Below are 19,215 nucleotides of genomic sequence, written 5' to 3'. Positions count from 1 at the left end.
GAGAATAGTGGAAGAGAGCAAAGGTCATCTCAGATGCGGGAAAAGCGGACAGATCTGATGCTGATGCTGCCAGGATTATTCCTCACTGTCTCATTACTCGGTGGCCAGTGTCTGCCTGCTGGCTCTCTCTGTCTTTGTCTCCCACTGCTTTTGCTGAACACACACATACACTCTAATCAGACTTAAACCCTTCACTAACTAAACACACCCTCACATCAACTGTTCTCCAACTGTCCCACCTCAGGACAGAAGCTATAGTTCCTTCTCTTTTTCACACACACCTGCTCATGTGTTAGTTATGTACCTTGAACTTATTGGTACGTTGGAAATAAGAACACATACCGGTATCTAAACCCAACACCTTAATAGCAAGACAGCCATCAACATATGATACAAAACAATAAAATATGATGGAGTTGATCCAATACAATGCAGTGCAATATGATATGACATACTGTATTTTACTGTTGTGTTGGAACAATAAACACATAAACAGCATGGATTTCTACTAAAAAAACAAAAATGAGGGGAGAAAGTGGAGTTTTGGGGGAAACAAATATCAGAAAGCAAGAATGCTCTAAAATAAAGACAAAAAAATGGGAAAAGTCAATCTTATCAAGCCTGTTTTTCTGTTTCACTTAAAATCTGTTGTATACAAATTCATAATGTTTTACATTGTCAAAAATACATACTATAAAGCATTCAGTGTAGTCAAATGTTCAGTCATTTCACAGTTTCTTTCAGTCTTTTTGATAATAAGTAAATAAATAAATAAATGCATCATTAATCAACCGTGTCAGTGAATCATTGCGGATAAATAATAAAAAAATAAATAAAAAAAAACATTAAAATTCACCATAACTTGTTCCGTTGTGAAAACTGCCCAACTTCAGACCACCTGATCAAACAGTAGACCCTCATGCCTCACAGTGTATGACCTCTGAGGCTGGATTGTACATTGCTGGTTTTTGCCAAAAACATATTTTTGTAGTTTTTAGTTTCAGTGCAATCATAATAATAAAAAAAATCAAAATTGCACATGCAATTTGTGAGGACTTCAAACCCATTTTCCCTAATTCACACAAATATGTAGGCAGCAATAATTCACCAGTTTCCACTAAAATCCATAAAAAAAAGTATGAACAAAGCAAGTGCTCTGTACAAAAACCAGGCTTGCAACTTAGTACCCACAGAGGAGAAAAGTGAAGGTTTGGGGTCAGAGTACGAAAATGCTGACAGACAGAGAAGGATAAGTTTGATTGGTTCCACCTGGCCGTGAGTGGCGAATGAAAACAAAGACGTGAGCTTGACTGTGTTTGAGTGAATGCATGTGTGTGTGTGTGTGGGGGGGGGGGGGGGGGGGACATAAATGTGAGTTTAGTGTGCCTTTTGGATCAAGCAGAATGAAGCAGTTTGCTGGTTTTAACGCAGGAGCTTAATTTAACAAACAGTAAATCTTTGCCTCCAGAGCTGCTATGGCAGACTGTGATCAGTTTGAGGGTAGCAAAATGTGAGGGGAGAATCTTTTAAAACTTTTTTTTCCCCCAAATAAATAATAAACATTTGACTAATTTTTTTCAGTCCTTGGCATTCATCATGGATAATCCAAGTGCAACTGTAATCAGAGTTGCCCAATATTTCAGAAAAAGTAAAAGGGAGGAAAGAGGAGAGGCTCAAAAAGGATAACATGCTGTGATCTGCTCACAACCGCGTGAGCTGACAATACCTCAGTGGCAACTTACTCACATTTACTTCTGACTCTGTAATACACATCATTGCAAAAATAAAATAAAATAAAATAAAATTTAAGTTAAGAAAACTGACAACAAATAGGAAAAAAAAGAACAAGTTGTGTCATCTTGAGAGAGTACTTCATATGTTTTTCGGTCCCTCTCCAAGGACTCCCAGAGGACAGCGTGAAAGTCTTAGAGGGACCAGATGGCCCTATCTTAGGTATTCAGCTGCTGCTCGAGCAGCCAAGGAGGTGTCACTGTGAAAGCTAAATGCACCTTGCCATCGCCATCAACATACAGCATGATCATACATACAAACAACGCAGAAACAACAGATGACAAAATGAGGTGTTGTCATTGATACAGCATAGTTAAAGTAGAATGAGATGGGAATGTGGCTTTGACTGACGGATTTTTAAGTTCAGTGTACATATATGTGTACATTTTCTTGTAGATGTTAGTGGGTGAATGCTGCGCACCAGGTGTGGTTATATGTTTATACAGAGCTTTAAAGGATTTTATATCTTTGCTGTATTCGTGCGTATCTTTAAAAGTGCAGGGAAGCATGGAGTTGTGTGCAGCGAGAAGTGTGACGTTATAAATACTTTTTGAAATTCCAAACAGATCCCACATGCTGTCATGCTAAATTAGTTCTCACTACGACAGCAAAAGCAATATATTCCACTGTTCTTGGTATACACACAGACACACACACATTTCTACAAAAACTTAAACGCAAAGACGCCAACACTTGCGGGTATTTTAAGGAAATAATTCTCATTCTGTGAGGATTCTGCATTGTTGTGTAAAACCACGGATGAATGCTTGCTCAAAATCTTACTGCATATTTATGTGCATTTGTTAATGCAGGTTTGTGGGTTTCCATGTGCTGTACATTATTGCATATGTGTGCTACAGCTTTTTTGGCCAAGTCACCCATCGTGGCGACCCATTTTCTGCCTCTAAATCCCAGACCATATCCCCTCTGTTTACTGGAAATGTCTCTTGTGCCTTGTCCTATATCCTATAATCCTTTGCCATGTTCCAAGGACCCATATCCAGCCATTGTCCTCTTCATCTGTTCCACATTGTTGATCATCTGCATCTCCCGTTGCCTTACTTCATCTTAAGCCAACTTTTTCCAATAGTTTTTATTTTATTTTTCCCTCTGGTTTAATCCACCAACATCCCTAATTGAATTCTTCTTCTGTATTCACACTTCTGTTTTACTTTCTTTCAGCCTACTTTCTCAGGTAAACAGAACATTCTGCGCTTCTATTCAGTTACTTATCGCTCACCCTCATCCTCACACCCCAATCCCTCATTCAGTGCCAGGTCCTGCCTGGGCAGGAGTTCTGCCATTTTCTTCTGGACTCTAGAGGAATCTTTGCAGAGTCAATCTCAATTATTTGTTTTTTCCTTGAGCTGTTGTGGAGGTTTGTAGATTTGCTCTGTCCTCCTTCTGAACAGACCAACATGGGCATGTCTAAACACGTAGAACAGAGTTTGATGTGTTTGTTCCCTGATGTTTGGTTTTTCTACAAGCCCACTCTTTCATTGCGAAAGACTCTCTGGAGTGGGCTTATACAGAACTCCAAAAATGCAGCATGGCTATCAAACCATATTTGTACACCTGCATACATAATTTTTTGCATCTTAAACTGTTTGTTCAAGCAAATGCAGTTTGTCATAAATATAATTGATGCCACATGAGTCAAACATCTTAAAGTGCTTTAAGTTAAATAATAATTCTAAAATACAAATTTTAGTATTTCTAAGTTTTGTTGCTTCAGAGCCCAAAAAAATCAGACCCAGCTAGGCCTCAGCCCGTAGCCATCATTTCCGAACCCCAACCGACCAGATGAATTAACATTAATTACAGGTCCGATCCTGAAACCCACCCCACAACATTTTTAATTAAGCTTTGACTGCTTATATAGTTATTAACGGTCGGTGGATGCGCGCGGCTGAATAAAAGGGGCAGAAAATCGGAGCTGAGGGGGTGTTTGTCCTTTCAAGGCCATCAAAGCGCATTAAATCCCTGCTTCTGCCTGCATTCTGCATTATTCAGACTCGGACCCTGCCACGACATGTCTGCTTTAGGATCTCACCTGTTTGGGTCGTTGGCCGCGTGCGTCCGCTGAGTGCAGTTGCTGAACGTCCATTTGGGTGATGGATCACTTCCTGGCAGTACCCGTCCCATCTGAAGCTTAACTGGACTTTATTTTACCTCTTTCAAGGCTGGTTAGCTGGCGGTCAAATAGCCACCTGTGGCTGGTGAAGTATGGCAAGCCATGTTGCCATATAATTGGATTGTCTGGCAAGCCAAGTTCCCTTATAATTGGATCACGGCTGATCCGCTGACGTCATCAAAAGCCCAACACCGATCCAGCACATTATTATGGCCCAGCCCAAATTAGGGTTGGGCTTTGCGCCCGGGTTAGAAATGACAGCTCTATTTCTACGTGGTCAAGCTAGAATACTTACAATGGTGTTTTCATTTACATGCAACATAGCACAGTCTGATAAATAACGAGTGTTCACTTTATGACATACTGTAACATTGTGAAGCTATTGCTATGGGGCTGAGATGGGGTAGAGGTAGGGCAGCCGACTTGGGACCAGAAAGTCGCGGCTCGACTCCCAGCCATTTCCACATGTCATGGTGTCTCTGAGCAAGACACCTAATACCTAATTGCTCCCCGGGCACTTCCACTTGGGTGTATCCCTGTATCCCAGGTGAGATGGGTTAAATGCAGATAACTAATTTTGCCATTGTATGGGAACGTACAATGATGATAATCCCAGACTTTCCTTCCCCCCACTATTATTCAGAACCTTAATAAAGTATGTATACCTTAATGCAGATTGTTATTCAAGTTTGACCCATAAACTACCCTGGATTTTTAGGGTTGTGTTTGGAAATAATTTTGCTGAAGCTAAGTGCATGTGTTGAAAAGCAGCAGAATCTGTTGTGAGCCCCATGATATTTTCTACTAAAACAAACTAAGGTGATAAAGACATTCCTAGATAATCGGAGTGCATTTGGATTGGATTAATTAAAGAAAAGAATACTTAAATTCTAACGGTTTGCAGGCAGCTGCCACTTAACTACCAGTACTCCTGTTACAAATAATTAAACCGTAATTGTAGCTTCACATCTGAGAAAATACAGAACTGTCCAGTTGTTGTTTTTTTATAGAAAATAAGACCAAGACATTGGGCCAGGTTATCTGGTCTAACACCATCACCACCTGACTACTGCCCACACAAACGTCTGTGGATGCAACAGCCATGAAGGCCTAGCTTGTGTGCTGCCAGCCAGGCAGCATTAGCTCAGCTTCATCCAGCCCTGGAAACATGGCAGCTGGCAGCAGAAGAGAACAAAAGAGAAAAAGACACCATTGTGTATGTTTGTCTGCATTTAAAGCAGACAAAAAGGTAGTATAAGATTGAAGTGTGAGAATGTAACAGCATGCTTGCTTGGCTGTGATATTGTCCTCTGTGACCTCTGAGCTCACAACAACCAAATTGCCTTTGCTTAAGCCAAAGTGGCACCTTTATCATCTGCTGGAGACTTTATTTAAACATTTCAGATAATTTTGTTGGAGTGGACATCTCTGTGAATCTGTCAAATGTTGTGGTCTGACTGTCTGTGGACGGCCAATCAATCTACTGCATTCAGGGGCACGGTAAGCTGTCAGTGAGAGGTGCAGCTGTTGTATGAATGACAGCTGATTAGTGCTATGAAAATGTGTCATTTTCAGTCTTCACAGTCTTCATCTAGAAATTAGAATGAGTCTGTTACAGACTGAAATAAGTGAAATGAAAAGATTTTTTGGGACTCAGTCAATAACAATTTTATAGATGAAGTGTAGGCCTTCATAAGACATATGTTTCTGGATTGAAATGAAATGGCATGCATTTTTTAAAAATCAAAATAATGAGATTAAATATATGGAAAAATGACTGTATACATGCATAAAAACAACTTTTATAGTAAACGCAAGGTTTTTCCTCATTTCTAATTCCAAAGAAAAAAGTACAGACACGTTCTCAAGCAGGTTGTCTCAAATACTGGCAGATACACATGAAAAGGGCTCCTGGGTTTCCACAAACATGTTGATATTAAAGCTCAGCACACTGTTTCACTGTATATGACTCACCTCTGATGATGGACAGCTTGGCGTTGACGGTGATCTCGCCCTCGCTGTTCTCAGCTACGCATTCGTAGATGTTCTCGTCACGCGGGGCACGGAGTGGCTGGATTCTGAGTACAGCGCCGGCACCCTCATCAAACTCAATAGTCTGCGGGGTGAAGCACAAAACAGCTAAGATCAGGATCTTACTGTAAACACCTCCAGTTTTGAAATGTGCAAGGTAGGGCACTTGAAGACAGGCATGCACGTGGCATGGGTGTGCTTTTGTTTATTGTGAAAAAGAAGAAACATGTTGAAACAAGATACGCTTGTTTGGACAAATACTTTGTGTCTATTCTTTTTATAGCCTAAGGCTCCTAAAACACAATATATGGAAACACTCTTTACACATGGTTTGTATTTTTATCTAATTTTTCTCTGTAATTATACACTGTGGTCTCACGAAGGCTTTTGTTCTAAGCTATGTTGTAAAAGAAACCTCTTGAAATAAAATCCAGAAAGTTGAGATGTTGCATGTTATAGTTTTACTGAAAAGGCTATTGAACAAGAACTACATAAAACCTTTATCCATTTCTGTTAGTAAAACTTAATTGTGTGGCAGTTTTGACATTTATCACCAACACTAGCCCTCTGGTCGCATGTGGATGAACTTTTTAGCATTTCTCTTAAATTCATCAATAGCCATAAAACTCTAATTTATTTTATTGTAATTCTGAGTTAATTACTCCTAGCTTTTACCACTGGCAGTCATTTACCCAACCCATCTCTTGTGTTTTAATTTTGGACCGATGTGTCAGGAAAGATGGTCAGCCTGTCAGTCTCACAGCACAGCAACTATTCCAGTATCTGTCCTTCCCCAGGGAACTTTACACCATCTCAAAGAAGGACTTGCTGCTGAGATCTGAGCAAAACATGACACAAATATGAGTCTTTAGCATCTCTGCTGTTCATCTGCTCTACATGCCAGGCCCCACCTGATAATTAGGCTAAAAACACTGCAGAGCATGGCTTCATGATCAGTATCAATGCAGCGGTATAGAGGGTAGAACAGACAAGATAAAAAAAAAAAAAAACTACCACTTCCTTTTTTTATTTCATGCTAAATGAAAAAAGAGAAACATCTATTCTATTGGCTTGTTTGCACCATTGGCTTTGTTTTCCACTTAGCATGCACAAATAAAGTGCACAAAAAAAACAACTTGTTTTTTTATTTTGTCCTCAGTGGGGAATCTGATCTTTCCGTTGATGTTCCTGTCATTTTCATCCCTTTTAATTTTTTTTCTGCTTTTCAGTGCCCTCCCGTGGTTTTTTTCTTGCTGCAATGTGTAGGTGTGGGTTTGAGTGTGCACATGTATGTGTTCGCTGTCATTGTTGTCATTGTCAAACAGAGCAACTTTTTAATTAAGAGACACTGAGCATCAGTCAAGACTTTTAGAGATGCCATCTGGGATGCCTGCCGAGAAGTGAATAACAAACATCATGAATAACACACAGGCCTATCACACAGACGGGGCTGCATCTAGAAAAAAAGAAAAACAGCACTGGAAAAAGGTGACACAAACAGAGTCAGTCAAGTGCAAAAAAGGACAGAGTTTAAGGAAGAGGACAGCTCTGCATTTCATTAGCAGGCAGCTGTAGCTGACAGTGAACTCGTAGATGTTTACAAGTTAGAGAAGTGGATTTGAACCGCAACATTTTGTCAAAATGCTAAAGGAAAAATAAAATAGCACACATTTGTAATAAGGATGTATAACATCATGTGAGTTTGATTTTAGAACAGCATCACGCAGTATAAAAATAAATAAATAGACAAGAGTACTGCATACTCTATTTCAGGGATGTCCACACTTTAGCATGCGAGCTACTTTTAAAATGACCAAGTCAAAGTGATCTACCTACTATAAGACCCTGTTTACAAGAGAACAACCTCTGGAAACGTTTGTGTTTTTTCAATGTTTAATGGGGATAATAAACAAAAAATGAGCGGGTTTACACGAAAATGCTGTAGTTTCCACATGAGTCGGGTTGCCAGATAAGAAATTATGAACTGTGGATTTAAAATGATAGTATTTTGACCTAAACTATCATATATGCTTAGTAAAGATATTCTAAGATGAGGTGTGTGTTGTGTTTGTTGAGCACGTGAACCTAAAAAAAAGGGGTAAATAAGACATTTTAAATTTATCTGGCAACCCAGCTGCACTCATTGCACATGCAGCGTCTCCATGACCACAGTTATGTCCAAACTGGTGAATACACCAGCATCTCTTTGGACCCTGGATTTGATTAGTATTGCTCCTTCATGCTGAAAAAGAGTGAGTAGTACAAAAACACTGCTCTATGACAGTTATTATAAATGTTGTTAGTGCAGAAAAACTTTGGACTGCAAACGCTTGTGGTGCGCATGTGCGACTTCACTTGCGGAGCATTTCACACCTCCGTAAGGGGGTTCCCCAAAAATCTCCACTCTGAGACCTGGATTCAGAAACCTTCGGTTTCAGAGAGAATGAGGGCTGTTGTCGTGTAAATGAACAGCTGAACCACAGAAGAAAGGCTGCGGTTTCATGTCATGTAAACGGGGCCACAGACTGGCTGCACTGTATGTCAATCAAGTGACAAATTTCATAGTGAGGATGGATGCGAGGCTGACATCTATTTTTTTAATGCCATGCGATCTACCCATAGTACCTTTGAGATCGACGGGTAGATCGCGATTGATTTATTGGGCACAACTGCTCTATATTACACACATGTAAACAAATATTATACAGCAATACTGCAATCTATAGCAATAGCTCACGCATGCAAATATCTTGTACACCCTTTGACCTTGATTTGTGATCTTGGCCTTAGAGCTGGGGTGCTGAAAAGTGTATGCTACACTCCATCTAGTGATGATGCTTATGTGTATTAAGTGTTGTTAATTATCAAGGTCAAGGTTTCTTTATTGTCAGTCACATCATATGTGGTACATGTGGTGGAATGAAATTGTGTACACAGGGTCCCAGTTACATCCAACAAAAGTATAAATTGTAAAGAAAAAAAGAATAATAAGATTTAAGATATGAACTAAGAAATATGCTAAACTAAGAATACGCTAAGCACTAATAGTACAAAAACAATACTTCTTAATAATCTTGAGTGGATCAGAAGGTATGGTGTGACAAGAGAAAGTCTATGGACATTAAAACAGATGGAGACTATACCATAATAATACAAATTTAATGGGACTACCAAAAGATTAAAACTATGTGTTACAGCTGTATCAACTTACTGAGCTGCATGCATGTTGGGATTGGCTCTGGATAATAAAACAGTAAATCTAAAAACGAAGAACAGCTGCTATTACGCATCAGAATGTACATTGTATACGAGAATACAAAAAAATATGTTTTACGATTAATTAACACTAGACAAACTCCAAAATTCAATTCAGTTCAATTCAGTTTATCTATATAGCGTCAAGTCACAACAGAAGTCGTCTCAGGGCGCTGAACAGAAACAAACCCTCTTGATATGAGGGCATGTATTTCATGTATTTCAGTCAACCATTCTGAACCTAACTTTTATAAAACCCACATGAGCTCAGTTATGGTTGTAATTTTATAACCTAGTTTTGCATGACACAACTGTTTCAACACAAGTCCAACCATCACAGCAGCAGGTTTCACAAACTTACCTCTATACGCTGAGAGTTCACCTTTTTCCCTTTCTTGTTCCAACTAACCCTCGGCTTGGGGTCGCCCATCGCCTGACAGACAAAGGTGACCACGCCCCCCGAGACGCCAATCTGGTCAACAGGAACTTTAGTGAACCGTGGTTGTGCTGGAGAGCAAGACAAATAAAGATAGAGAGAGAGAAAAAAATATTAGAACAGGCCACAAGACAAACGCTGCACCACTGGTCCTAACTCAGTTAGTTTAATTAGATTTCTGAAAAGGGGCTCACTTCCAAATGCCAACTGAGTGCATGTTCATGCATCCACACAGACACATATATCTCATCTCAGTCAATATCTCATTTTCAGTGTGCATCTCACAGCCGCATCAACTCCCCAAACTGCAGTGCTCTATAGTTCTGTGAATATATATCTTAATGTTATGCCAAGCTGCTGATGATTAGAAGCTTAAATCTGTCACTCCATCAGGAAATAGACTACGGAGAAGGACACCACCACTTCTGGGAAAAGATCATTAAAATTACGAGCCAGTAAAAGTTAGGTTTTTATTTTGATTTGACAGTTATAAAACACACTTCTGCTTGACACAGCGAAGAGCTAATGAAGCAACAATTTAATAGCTACACCACACAAACCAAAAATGCATGCGCTCAAATCTAACAGAGACAGTCTGTCAAAAGTTTTTGCTCACGCCTGAGTTGCAGCAGGTTTGAAACAACAAGCTTGATAGAAAAAAGAGAAAACAGCATCTCCTGGGGAACTTGTTAAATCTGAATCATACAGATATTCGAGGATGATCAAACGGCCAGCACATAACGTGAAATTAATAATTAAAGTACCATGGGCCGACACCAGCCTCCAGACACTGCTAAACACATATGAAGGAGAATTCTTGCATTCATTATTGGGTGAAGAGGGATGCTGAGCTGGAAAATGAAACAGGGAGAAATGGTGTGAGACAAGGCAAAGGAAAAGAAGAAGGGTGAGTTTACCGCCTTAGGAAAGTAAAGGCACTGCATTTAAAGTTCAACCCACTGCCTCCAAATATTAAGCCAAATATGTCTGATGTGAATACTGTGGAAAAATTCACAAACTCACTGATGGATAATTAAGCTCAAACAGCTGGTTTTACATCTTTCAAAACCATGTGATTCTTCAATCAATAATAAGAATGTAGATATCCTTCAGAGAACTAAGAAAAAAAATCTCCAACGGTCTACATGTTTTCAAATTACACTTTATTTTGTGCTATGAATTCAAGATGGCTGAATAAAGCAAATATTTAGATTATTTTGGGTATGCTGATGAATTGGCACTTAGTTCAAATACCGACGTGCTCGGTTTTGTGGTTGCATAGCTGTAAATTGTAAGTCTGTTAGGTAATGGTAAAAGAATGCTAAAACACCATGATCAAATTTCACAACAAAATGCAATCTGAAAAAAAAAAAGTAGGATTGGCATTAACTGGAAGTTTTTTTACCAACTGACTGCACTTTAGGTCAAAATTACAAAAAATAAAACCTATTTCATGGGAGAAAACTGCATCAAACAAAAGATTAAGCTCATTTCTACCATATCTCTCACAGGAATATGTTTCCAGAATAATGTAAATGTCGTGGTTCGATAACAACGCCTTAGCCTTTTCTCAGTCATCCAGAAATGGGCCTACTTCATTTGCTTGGGGCATACAACAATCCCTTCTGGCATTTTCCACTTTCCATTTCCATTCTGAAACTACACAGTAGAGTTTTACACAACACGGCTCCTCCACATTTGACCTCCCTTTACAATGTGCCCTCTGTTGATACAGAAGAGGGTTTTACACAGAGCAGGCCTGTGGCATTGGTTCCACTGAAGGCCGGCATTCTTTGATTAGTTTTCCTGTGGACCGTTTGACATTTCCACCTAGTCGCCCTCTCCTTCTCTTTCTCTCACTTCGTGGGATGAAAGAGTTTTAAAATAAATGTGACTGTCTGGCTGTGTGACTGAATTTAACCGCCGACAGGTTTAGTTGTATTTTTTTTTCTCCCTCATATTGTACTGTATAAAGTTTTCCACTGAGGAAGGTTTAAATAAAAAAAAGGCAGCCAGCCCAAAAAATAAATAAAGAAGCTGGAAAGTAAAGTTGATAGAATTTCAAAAGCATGGGAGGAAATAACACAATCAAGAACGACAGGACAAGTGCAGAAACAGGTGGAAAGGTCAGTTGTGACTAAAAGGCTGGAAAAGGGGAGAGAAAAGGTGACCGGAGGTCCAGAATCTGTAAAATTGTTGGGAACAATGAGCACTAGACAGAAAGTGCTGGACAACCACGTCAAAACAGAAAGTTTTCAAAGCTTCTCAAAACTTTCTGAATCTTTTCAACGGCCGATTACCAGAACTCACTGTTTGTTGTGTGTTCTGCACTGTGGAAATGGAAATCTGTTTAAATCACAGATGTATTCATGTTTCTATCCATCTCAAACAGAGGACATGTGCCTATGGTGAGATATCACTGCTGCCTCAAGTTACACATCATCAAACTATTGGAAAAAGACCAGCATCCAGAAGTGAGACTACAGAGACATGTACCATATTTTCCGCCGTACACGTCACACCGCCCTATAAGTCGGATCAGTCCAAATATGTCTAATAAAGTGGAAAAATCCATAAATACGTCGCTTCACGGTATATGCCGCATCTATTATGCGCCACCGCTGACGTGTCGTGTTTGTTACACGTTACCACCGACAAACCCGGAAATGTGGGCCGTTGTTGTGCCAAAAATCGATTGGCTGCCAAATGGCAGTGCACGGGAGGACTTTAACAAGATTAACACATTAAAACAATTATTTGTTTGCTAGAAATAATTGCTTAATAAATGCACTTTAACGGTCGAATCAATTGCATTTTTAAAGCCAATATGCAGAAGCAGGAGTGCGCAGAGGGACGACTAGCTGTGCATTTCTTCGAAATTTAACAAGAAAACCACCTAAAAACAATTATTTGTTTACTTGACTTTATGGTAAAGGTGTGTCTTAGTTTAACATTTCCTTAATAAAAGGACTTTTAACTGTCAAATCAGCTGAAGTATTTGCTGCCTCGCTGCTCTGTGGAGAACGCAGAGGGAGGAAATCAGGAAGGAGGAACACTGTGCATTTATTCAAAATTTAACAAGATAAGCACCTAAAACAATTATTTGTTTGCTCGAAATTATAGTAAAGGTGTGTCTCATTTGAACTTTTACCTAATAAATGCATGGTAATGGTCAAATTAGCTGCATTTCTCGAGGGCAGCGCAGCACAATGAAGCTGATTTGACAGTTTTTCCAGGTATGATCCCAGAGCTGGACAAAGGTGGCAGGATATGGCAAGCCGATTGTGCCATTAATAGCCACATTTACCTATTACATGACAAAACGGCATGCCATACTACTCGAGTGTCATCTAACGGCTGGAAATGTTAGTGTTCAATACTGTCTTTTCTATGTCAGAATGAATGAAAATGGTCGTATTTCAGCCAAAAATAGGGTTATAAATATCGGGGGAAAAAACGTAAATAAGTCGCTTCGGCATATAAGTTGCAGTGTATGTAAATTAGGCAAAAAGGTGTGCCTTATAGGCCGGGAAATGTGGTATATTATTCATAAAATGACAAACCAGTTAAAATACTGTTTCTTTGTATTTTGATTCCAAATAATCAGACTTTTAGAACTTATTTAAGTCGTCTAGATCAATAGTCCTCTAAACTTTCTGAAGGTCTTGCAAAGTTCTGTTTATTGCTTTTTTTCTCTTTTCAGTTCTCCAAAATGGTAAAAGAGCATAATTTATGCTTAAAAATGAAAGAAGCAGACAAGAATAAGACAAAAAAATATCAGGCCTTAAAAAAAAAAAAAAAATCACAGCAAATACAGAGTATCTGAAAGTTGTTTAATTGCAGAATACAAATACATCCATGTCAGCACTAAAACAAGACCAAATAGATGCATCATTATTCAGTTTATTTATTTTATATCAGGTTTTCAGATTTTAATGTTTTGAAAATCACTTTGTAAAGGCTAAAATGCAATTTTATGATCGTAAATAATCATTTTGGCATTTTTCATACATAAAAAATGAAAACAAAGTGTGTTTTTGTGACAGGCTGTTAGTAAAAGAGTGCATAATGAGTCTAAATATCACTGGTTCTTTACAATATTATGTGTTTAGACAGCACAAATTCATATCAAGTTTAAAATACCTTTTATTCCTGAAAGATTTATATGTCAGCAATAAATGGCTTAAAAGTTAAAAATATCCCTAAACAGAAAAGGAGTGGAAAAAACAGCCAATGTCCAAAGAAAAACTTTGAAGCACATCCAGAAAGCCTAAAAAAGCTTTGTTAAAGATGACTTGGAAAGACTGCAATGTCTACCTCCTTGGAAGTCAATCATGATAATGTACTGGGTTACTGCAATCATAATAATGTGGCGGGTTACTGCAAACTTCTATGCAGTGCTGTTTTATAATGTTTCTATGACGTGTTTAACGCAACACAGAAAATTAATGTTGAGCAAAATATGTACTGTGTATCTTACTGTTCTCTAGTGTGTGTATGCTGAGTGTTAATGTGTGTTTTCATGCATTTGACACTGAGCGCCCCCTTCAACTGGCTTTGGGCCTGTGAATGAACAGTACACTGCAATAACTACAGGGGGTGTGCAGCTTGTGATTGTGAGACTTCTGATGAGCATAATTAACCTTTTTTTTCTTTTCAATTCTCTTTAGCTGTGTGCCTTTGGGCCTTTGTTGCCAGTTACTGCTGACTTTAAGCCACTCTTTTTTCCCTGAGTTTTTAACCTTACTACAACTCCAGTAATTGCAAGGTGGAAAAGGTTGAATGGTGTATGGATCTCAAGTGCTTAAAATATTTTGCAGTTACGAGTAATGGCCCATGATATCAACAAGATATAACGGGCTCTTTTGTAATGTTTTCTGCATTTGTTCTATAGATATGTTGTGACATCAGTATCAGATAAAATGCTGTGCTAAAGCTGGAAGAAGCTCTCGGGCTTTTTTCCCCATCAGTGTTGTATTGACAGTGGAGCAAACTAGACTATTACATTTTATCAGGTACTTTTGTGCAAAGCTAATGAAACTCTGCCTTGATCATGTTCACTGAATCTCTCTCTGTATTTCTCCATTAGTTACTGGTAAACTTGAGAGACTTTTAAGCTGTAGAATACAGTATATAGGAATGGGCAACTTGTAAAATATTTCAGTATGGAAACAAAAATCTAGGTTTTGCATATTGTATTTTGAATTACATTTTGTGTTTTTCCACGAATAATAAATACCTTAAATTTCCTTAATTTTCACTGGTTTCAAAGTGGCTCCACATGCCACTGATACAACAATAAGATGTTTAGTACTCTTTTGATGATTTATACATAGTAATATATGTATATGTTCTACCCCCTCCTATCTTGCTGATCTGCTGCAGCCACATGTCCCACAGCACTCTCTTGAGGTCAGCAGACTAAATGCTTTTATTGGTTCCAGGCACTTGTTTTAAGCTCAGAGTGACAGGGCTTTCTCTTTGCAGGTCCAAGACTGTGGAAGGGGTTACCCACTACATGTCAGGCAAGCTCCCTCTTTCAGTTTTTAAGTCACGTTTAAAAGCTCACTTTCATTCCCTGGCTTTTGACATTGTGTGAGTTGATTTTAACTTATCTGTATTCTATAATTCATTTCATTCATTTATTTCTTTATTTAAATTAGGACAATGCATATTAATCAACATGTCAGCAGTAAGCATCAATGTAAATATGCCGGAGTTAGCAGAGTAGCTAATTTTCATCCGTATTTTCATCCATAATGTTAGTCATTTGTTTATATCTTTACATATTTGGATATATGTATTTTTTGCTGTGTGCTTTGCTTGTTTGTTTTTGCTGTACAGCACTTTGGTTGGCCATGTTGCTGTTTTTAAGTGCTTTATAAATAAAGTGGTATGGTATGGTATGGTATTTAGCATGAAATCACCAGTTGTCTATAGATTTTGTTGACAACAAATTGCCCATAGTTCAATATCATGTACTGCATGATGACATTTTTGCATGAAAAGAGGCTGCAACCTATCATTACAGTAAAACATGGAGCAAAGACTTGCTGGTTGGCAACAAAGGACCCTGTCATGGTTTGCATTGCCCAGGCGTGGAAAGTAGTCTGTCGAAAATACTAGTCTGTATTTTGAGGCTAAAAGAGCAGCAGACAAAGCAATTGAGTTTAACATGACATTGTTAGTTTTTTTTTTCTTTGTTTATATCTTCTTTTTTCAGTCCCTACTTCATCGTGTTTATGAAGAAAATTGTGGTTTGAATGAGCACAGATCGTTTCAGACATACTACATGGTATAATTTGTTTTTTCCAATTCTGCTAGACAAATACACCCTTGTTGTACGGCCTGCTAATGGTGCACAGTTTTCACACCTGGAGTGGCAAGATGTGTCAGCAACATGTTATTCTGTTCAGCATGACACCGTTTGGTGTGATGTTGGGCTGGAATGTACCTGTTCTTGCCGAAGCACCAAACACTTATGGATCCATTCTGTGTGCCAGCTTTTCTAAAAAAAAAAATCTTTAAACTTACAAATGCTGTAAAATGTTAGCAACTAAATAAATAAAATAAAGTAATTAGGTGTGGATGTGGTGATATTTGAAATGACATTGAAAGGACATTCTTCCTGCAGTTGGCTTTTGTCCCTACCAGCGTCTCCCTCTGTTTCCTAAGCTTCTCTCAGACAGGTTGAGGTACAGCAACACCCTGATAAGCACACACGGTTGGTCTTTATCTGGCTTGCAGGGGAACATGGCCTTAGCTAAAATAACCCGCAATGGGAGCCCTGCTATCTTCACACAGCCCCAAGAATAGAACCAATCAACGCACACAAGACTGAAAAGAAGTTGGGGAGGTAGGGGTAATAACACACTGTGCACACAGACGCTTGTTCTGCTAATACAGCAACCACCTGCTACTGGCCGCTACCTCTGCTGGACCTGATAACATAGAATCCACCAGCACTGCGATTATAAAGTGGTGGAGAGTGGGAGGTGGGAACGTGAATGTGAGATGGCTCCATTTACGGTACTTTCCTGGAGTTGTTTTTTAAGGGGAGGAGGCTGAGGGGGAGAGGGGGGAACTGGCTTTCTGACTAATACTGTAATTGACAGAGAAAAGCTTCTCCAGTCATAAATAGGAGCCATTATCCACTGAATTAGCAAAGTGGGAGACAAAATGATGCACACCCATTCAGTGATTTACACAGAAAGGCAGAGGACTGGTAAAGTGTACTTATTATCCATCTTTCTACAAATAGGTATCTTCCACAGGACATTTAGCAGCAACATCTGAAAGAAAAAAAAAAAACTGGTATTATTGGGGTGTTACAACTAGAAAACTGGATCAAAGTTCTCTTAGCATTCATGGTACTGAAAGGGAAAAAAGGGGGGATGAATAAAGGTGCAGAATGATATTATTGTAAAGCTTTTTTTGTTTTGTTTTGTTTATTGTATTTTCCCACTCAAAATAAGTTGAAATTGAAAACTTCTGCCAGAACATTTTCAGAATACTTACTTGATAAACTCAATTCAAGATGGCTGCCACAAGTAACGGACCTTACCAAATTCAAAAATGGCTGTAATTCAGTCCATGCTAAATATATCATTCTACAGTTTGATGTGGCTGTAGCTGACAGTCCTTCACAACACACCAAGTGCTACCCAATGTGGGAGATCTTTGCTTAAACTTTAGCATTAACTGTTGGACTGAATCTTGTTTGCCTGTTGGCAAAATGTGTCATGATCCAGTGAACAAACTTTAAGGAAACTCAGAAAGCAGTCACTGTATGCAGAGTTGCACTTGGGTCCAAAAAATTAGATCCGACCCAGCCCCAGCCCACAGCCATCAGCTCAGAATCCCACCCAATCCAACGAATTAACAGTAATTACAGATCCGGACCCGAAAAAAAACCCCAACATTTTTATTTAAGCTTTGACTGCTTATACCACCGACTATTATTAATGGTCGGCGGACGCGTGTGGCTGAGAAAAGGGGGCAGAATATCGAAGCCATCAAAGCATAATAAATGCTTCCCCTGCTTCTGCCTGCATTGGACCCTGCTCTGACATGTTGGATATTTTGTGATCTCACATGTTTGGGTCGTCCACCACGTGCATCAACCGCTGAGTGCCACGGCTGAATGAACGTACATTTGGGCTGATGGATCGCTGACAGTGGTCCATCTGAAGCTTAACTGAACTTTTTACCTCTTTCATCCGGCCGGTCAGCACACAGTCAAATGGCCATGTGCAGCAGGTGTAGTATGGCAAGCCATGTTGTCAAATAATTGGATTGTTGGCCACGTGCGTCCCTGACTCAACAAAAAGCCCGACACGACCCGGCCTGCACATTAAGCACATTATTAGGGCTCGGCCCGGCCTAAATCGTGGGCGGGCTCCAGGTTTGGGTTGATAGGGCTGCACAGAAATCTGTTGGAATCAGCCTCCCCACCATCACAGACATCTACACCTCCAGATGCAGGAAGAGGGCCACCTGCATCATCAAGGACCCCACCCACCCAGCACGCACACTTTTTGCCCCGCTCCCCTCAGGAAGGAGGTTAAGGAGCGTTGAGTGTGGAACCACTAGACTGAGGAACAGCTTCTACCCTGAGGCTGTTAGACTCATGAATCTCTGACTAGAATGGTCACTGTGAAAAACCATATCATGTTGCTGCTGATCTGTTTCATGTTGCTGCTGATCTGTTTCAATGTTGGTGTGTTCGTGCGTGCACATCTGCTCACAGACTCATGTTCATGTTTGTGGTGATGTTCAATGTTTTATGTTATGAGTGCTTAGTGTATATTTAGTTGATGTTTTTCTTAGTTCATATCTTAGATGTTATTACTGTTTTTCTTAGACATTTTATTGTTGGATGTAACTGGGACCCTGTGTACATAATTTCGCTCCACCACATGTACCACATGAGGTGCGAATGACAATAAAGAAACTCTGACTCTGACTTTGACTCTGATATAATTCTGAGGGAAACCTAGACAGGTAAGATCTCATAAGTGCTAAGGATAATCATACAAGTTCATTTATTTGTGCAGCAGGAAACGATCCTTCTTTGTTCATATGAGCAGAGCAGCTGAGAGTTGAGGGCCCAGCAATGTGACACACTGCGTACACATTGATTAAACATAACGCTAAAACACAACATTCTTATACTTTATACTTAACACAGGTTGAATATTTATTCTCTCACATTAATAATAGTTCAGACACACAGAAAACGTGTTTTAAAACTCTACACAGACAAAAGCCAGAGTAAGTGTCCCTGCATTCCAAAACAAAGCTCTTAAATCAACCCTTATCAGTAGGAATGAGCCAAAAGCTGTCTGCGGCCTTCGGAGGTTGCCATGGAGGTAAGATCTGCTCCTGAGTGGCTGAACATGGTGTCATTCGGACCATCAAGAGGTTTTGACATCCAATCACAAGTCTGTCTGAACCCGAAAGGGCGGGACATGACAAACCTATAAATCTCGCTCAGACACAAAGTTTGGTTGAACAAAAAGGAGGCTGATTGACCAGGCAAGGTTCGCTCTGACTTTTGTTCCTCAGA

The 19,215-nt window shown here is 39.4% G+C and overlaps 1 protein-coding gene across 1 annotated transcript in view; it reads right to left on the bottom strand.

The window, feature by feature from the left end:
- The window catches only part of ptprsa (protein tyrosine phosphatase receptor type Sa), a 198,093-nt gene that overhangs the window by 121,348 nt on the left and 57,530 nt on the right, over positions 1-19,215 (bottom strand). The window contains exons 3-4 of the mRNA XM_037698034.1: positions 9,573-9,718; positions 5,900-6,041 (exon numbers count right to left, since the gene is read on the bottom strand). Of these exons, the coding sequence (XP_037553962.1) occupies positions 5,900-6,041; positions 9,573-9,718 (288 nt within the window). The remainder of the gene's footprint in view (positions 1-5,899; positions 6,042-9,572; positions 9,719-19,215) is intronic.

Source organism: Nematolebias whitei, chromosome 3 (assembly GCF_014905685.2).
Source record: "Nematolebias whitei isolate Nwh7 chromosome 3, NemWhi1, whole genome shotgun sequence".
In the NCBI taxonomy this organism is placed as follows: domain Eukaryota; kingdom Metazoa; phylum Chordata; class Actinopteri; order Cyprinodontiformes; family Rivulidae; genus Nematolebias; species Nematolebias whitei.
This window is presented reverse-complemented; position numbering and strand designations above follow the sequence as displayed.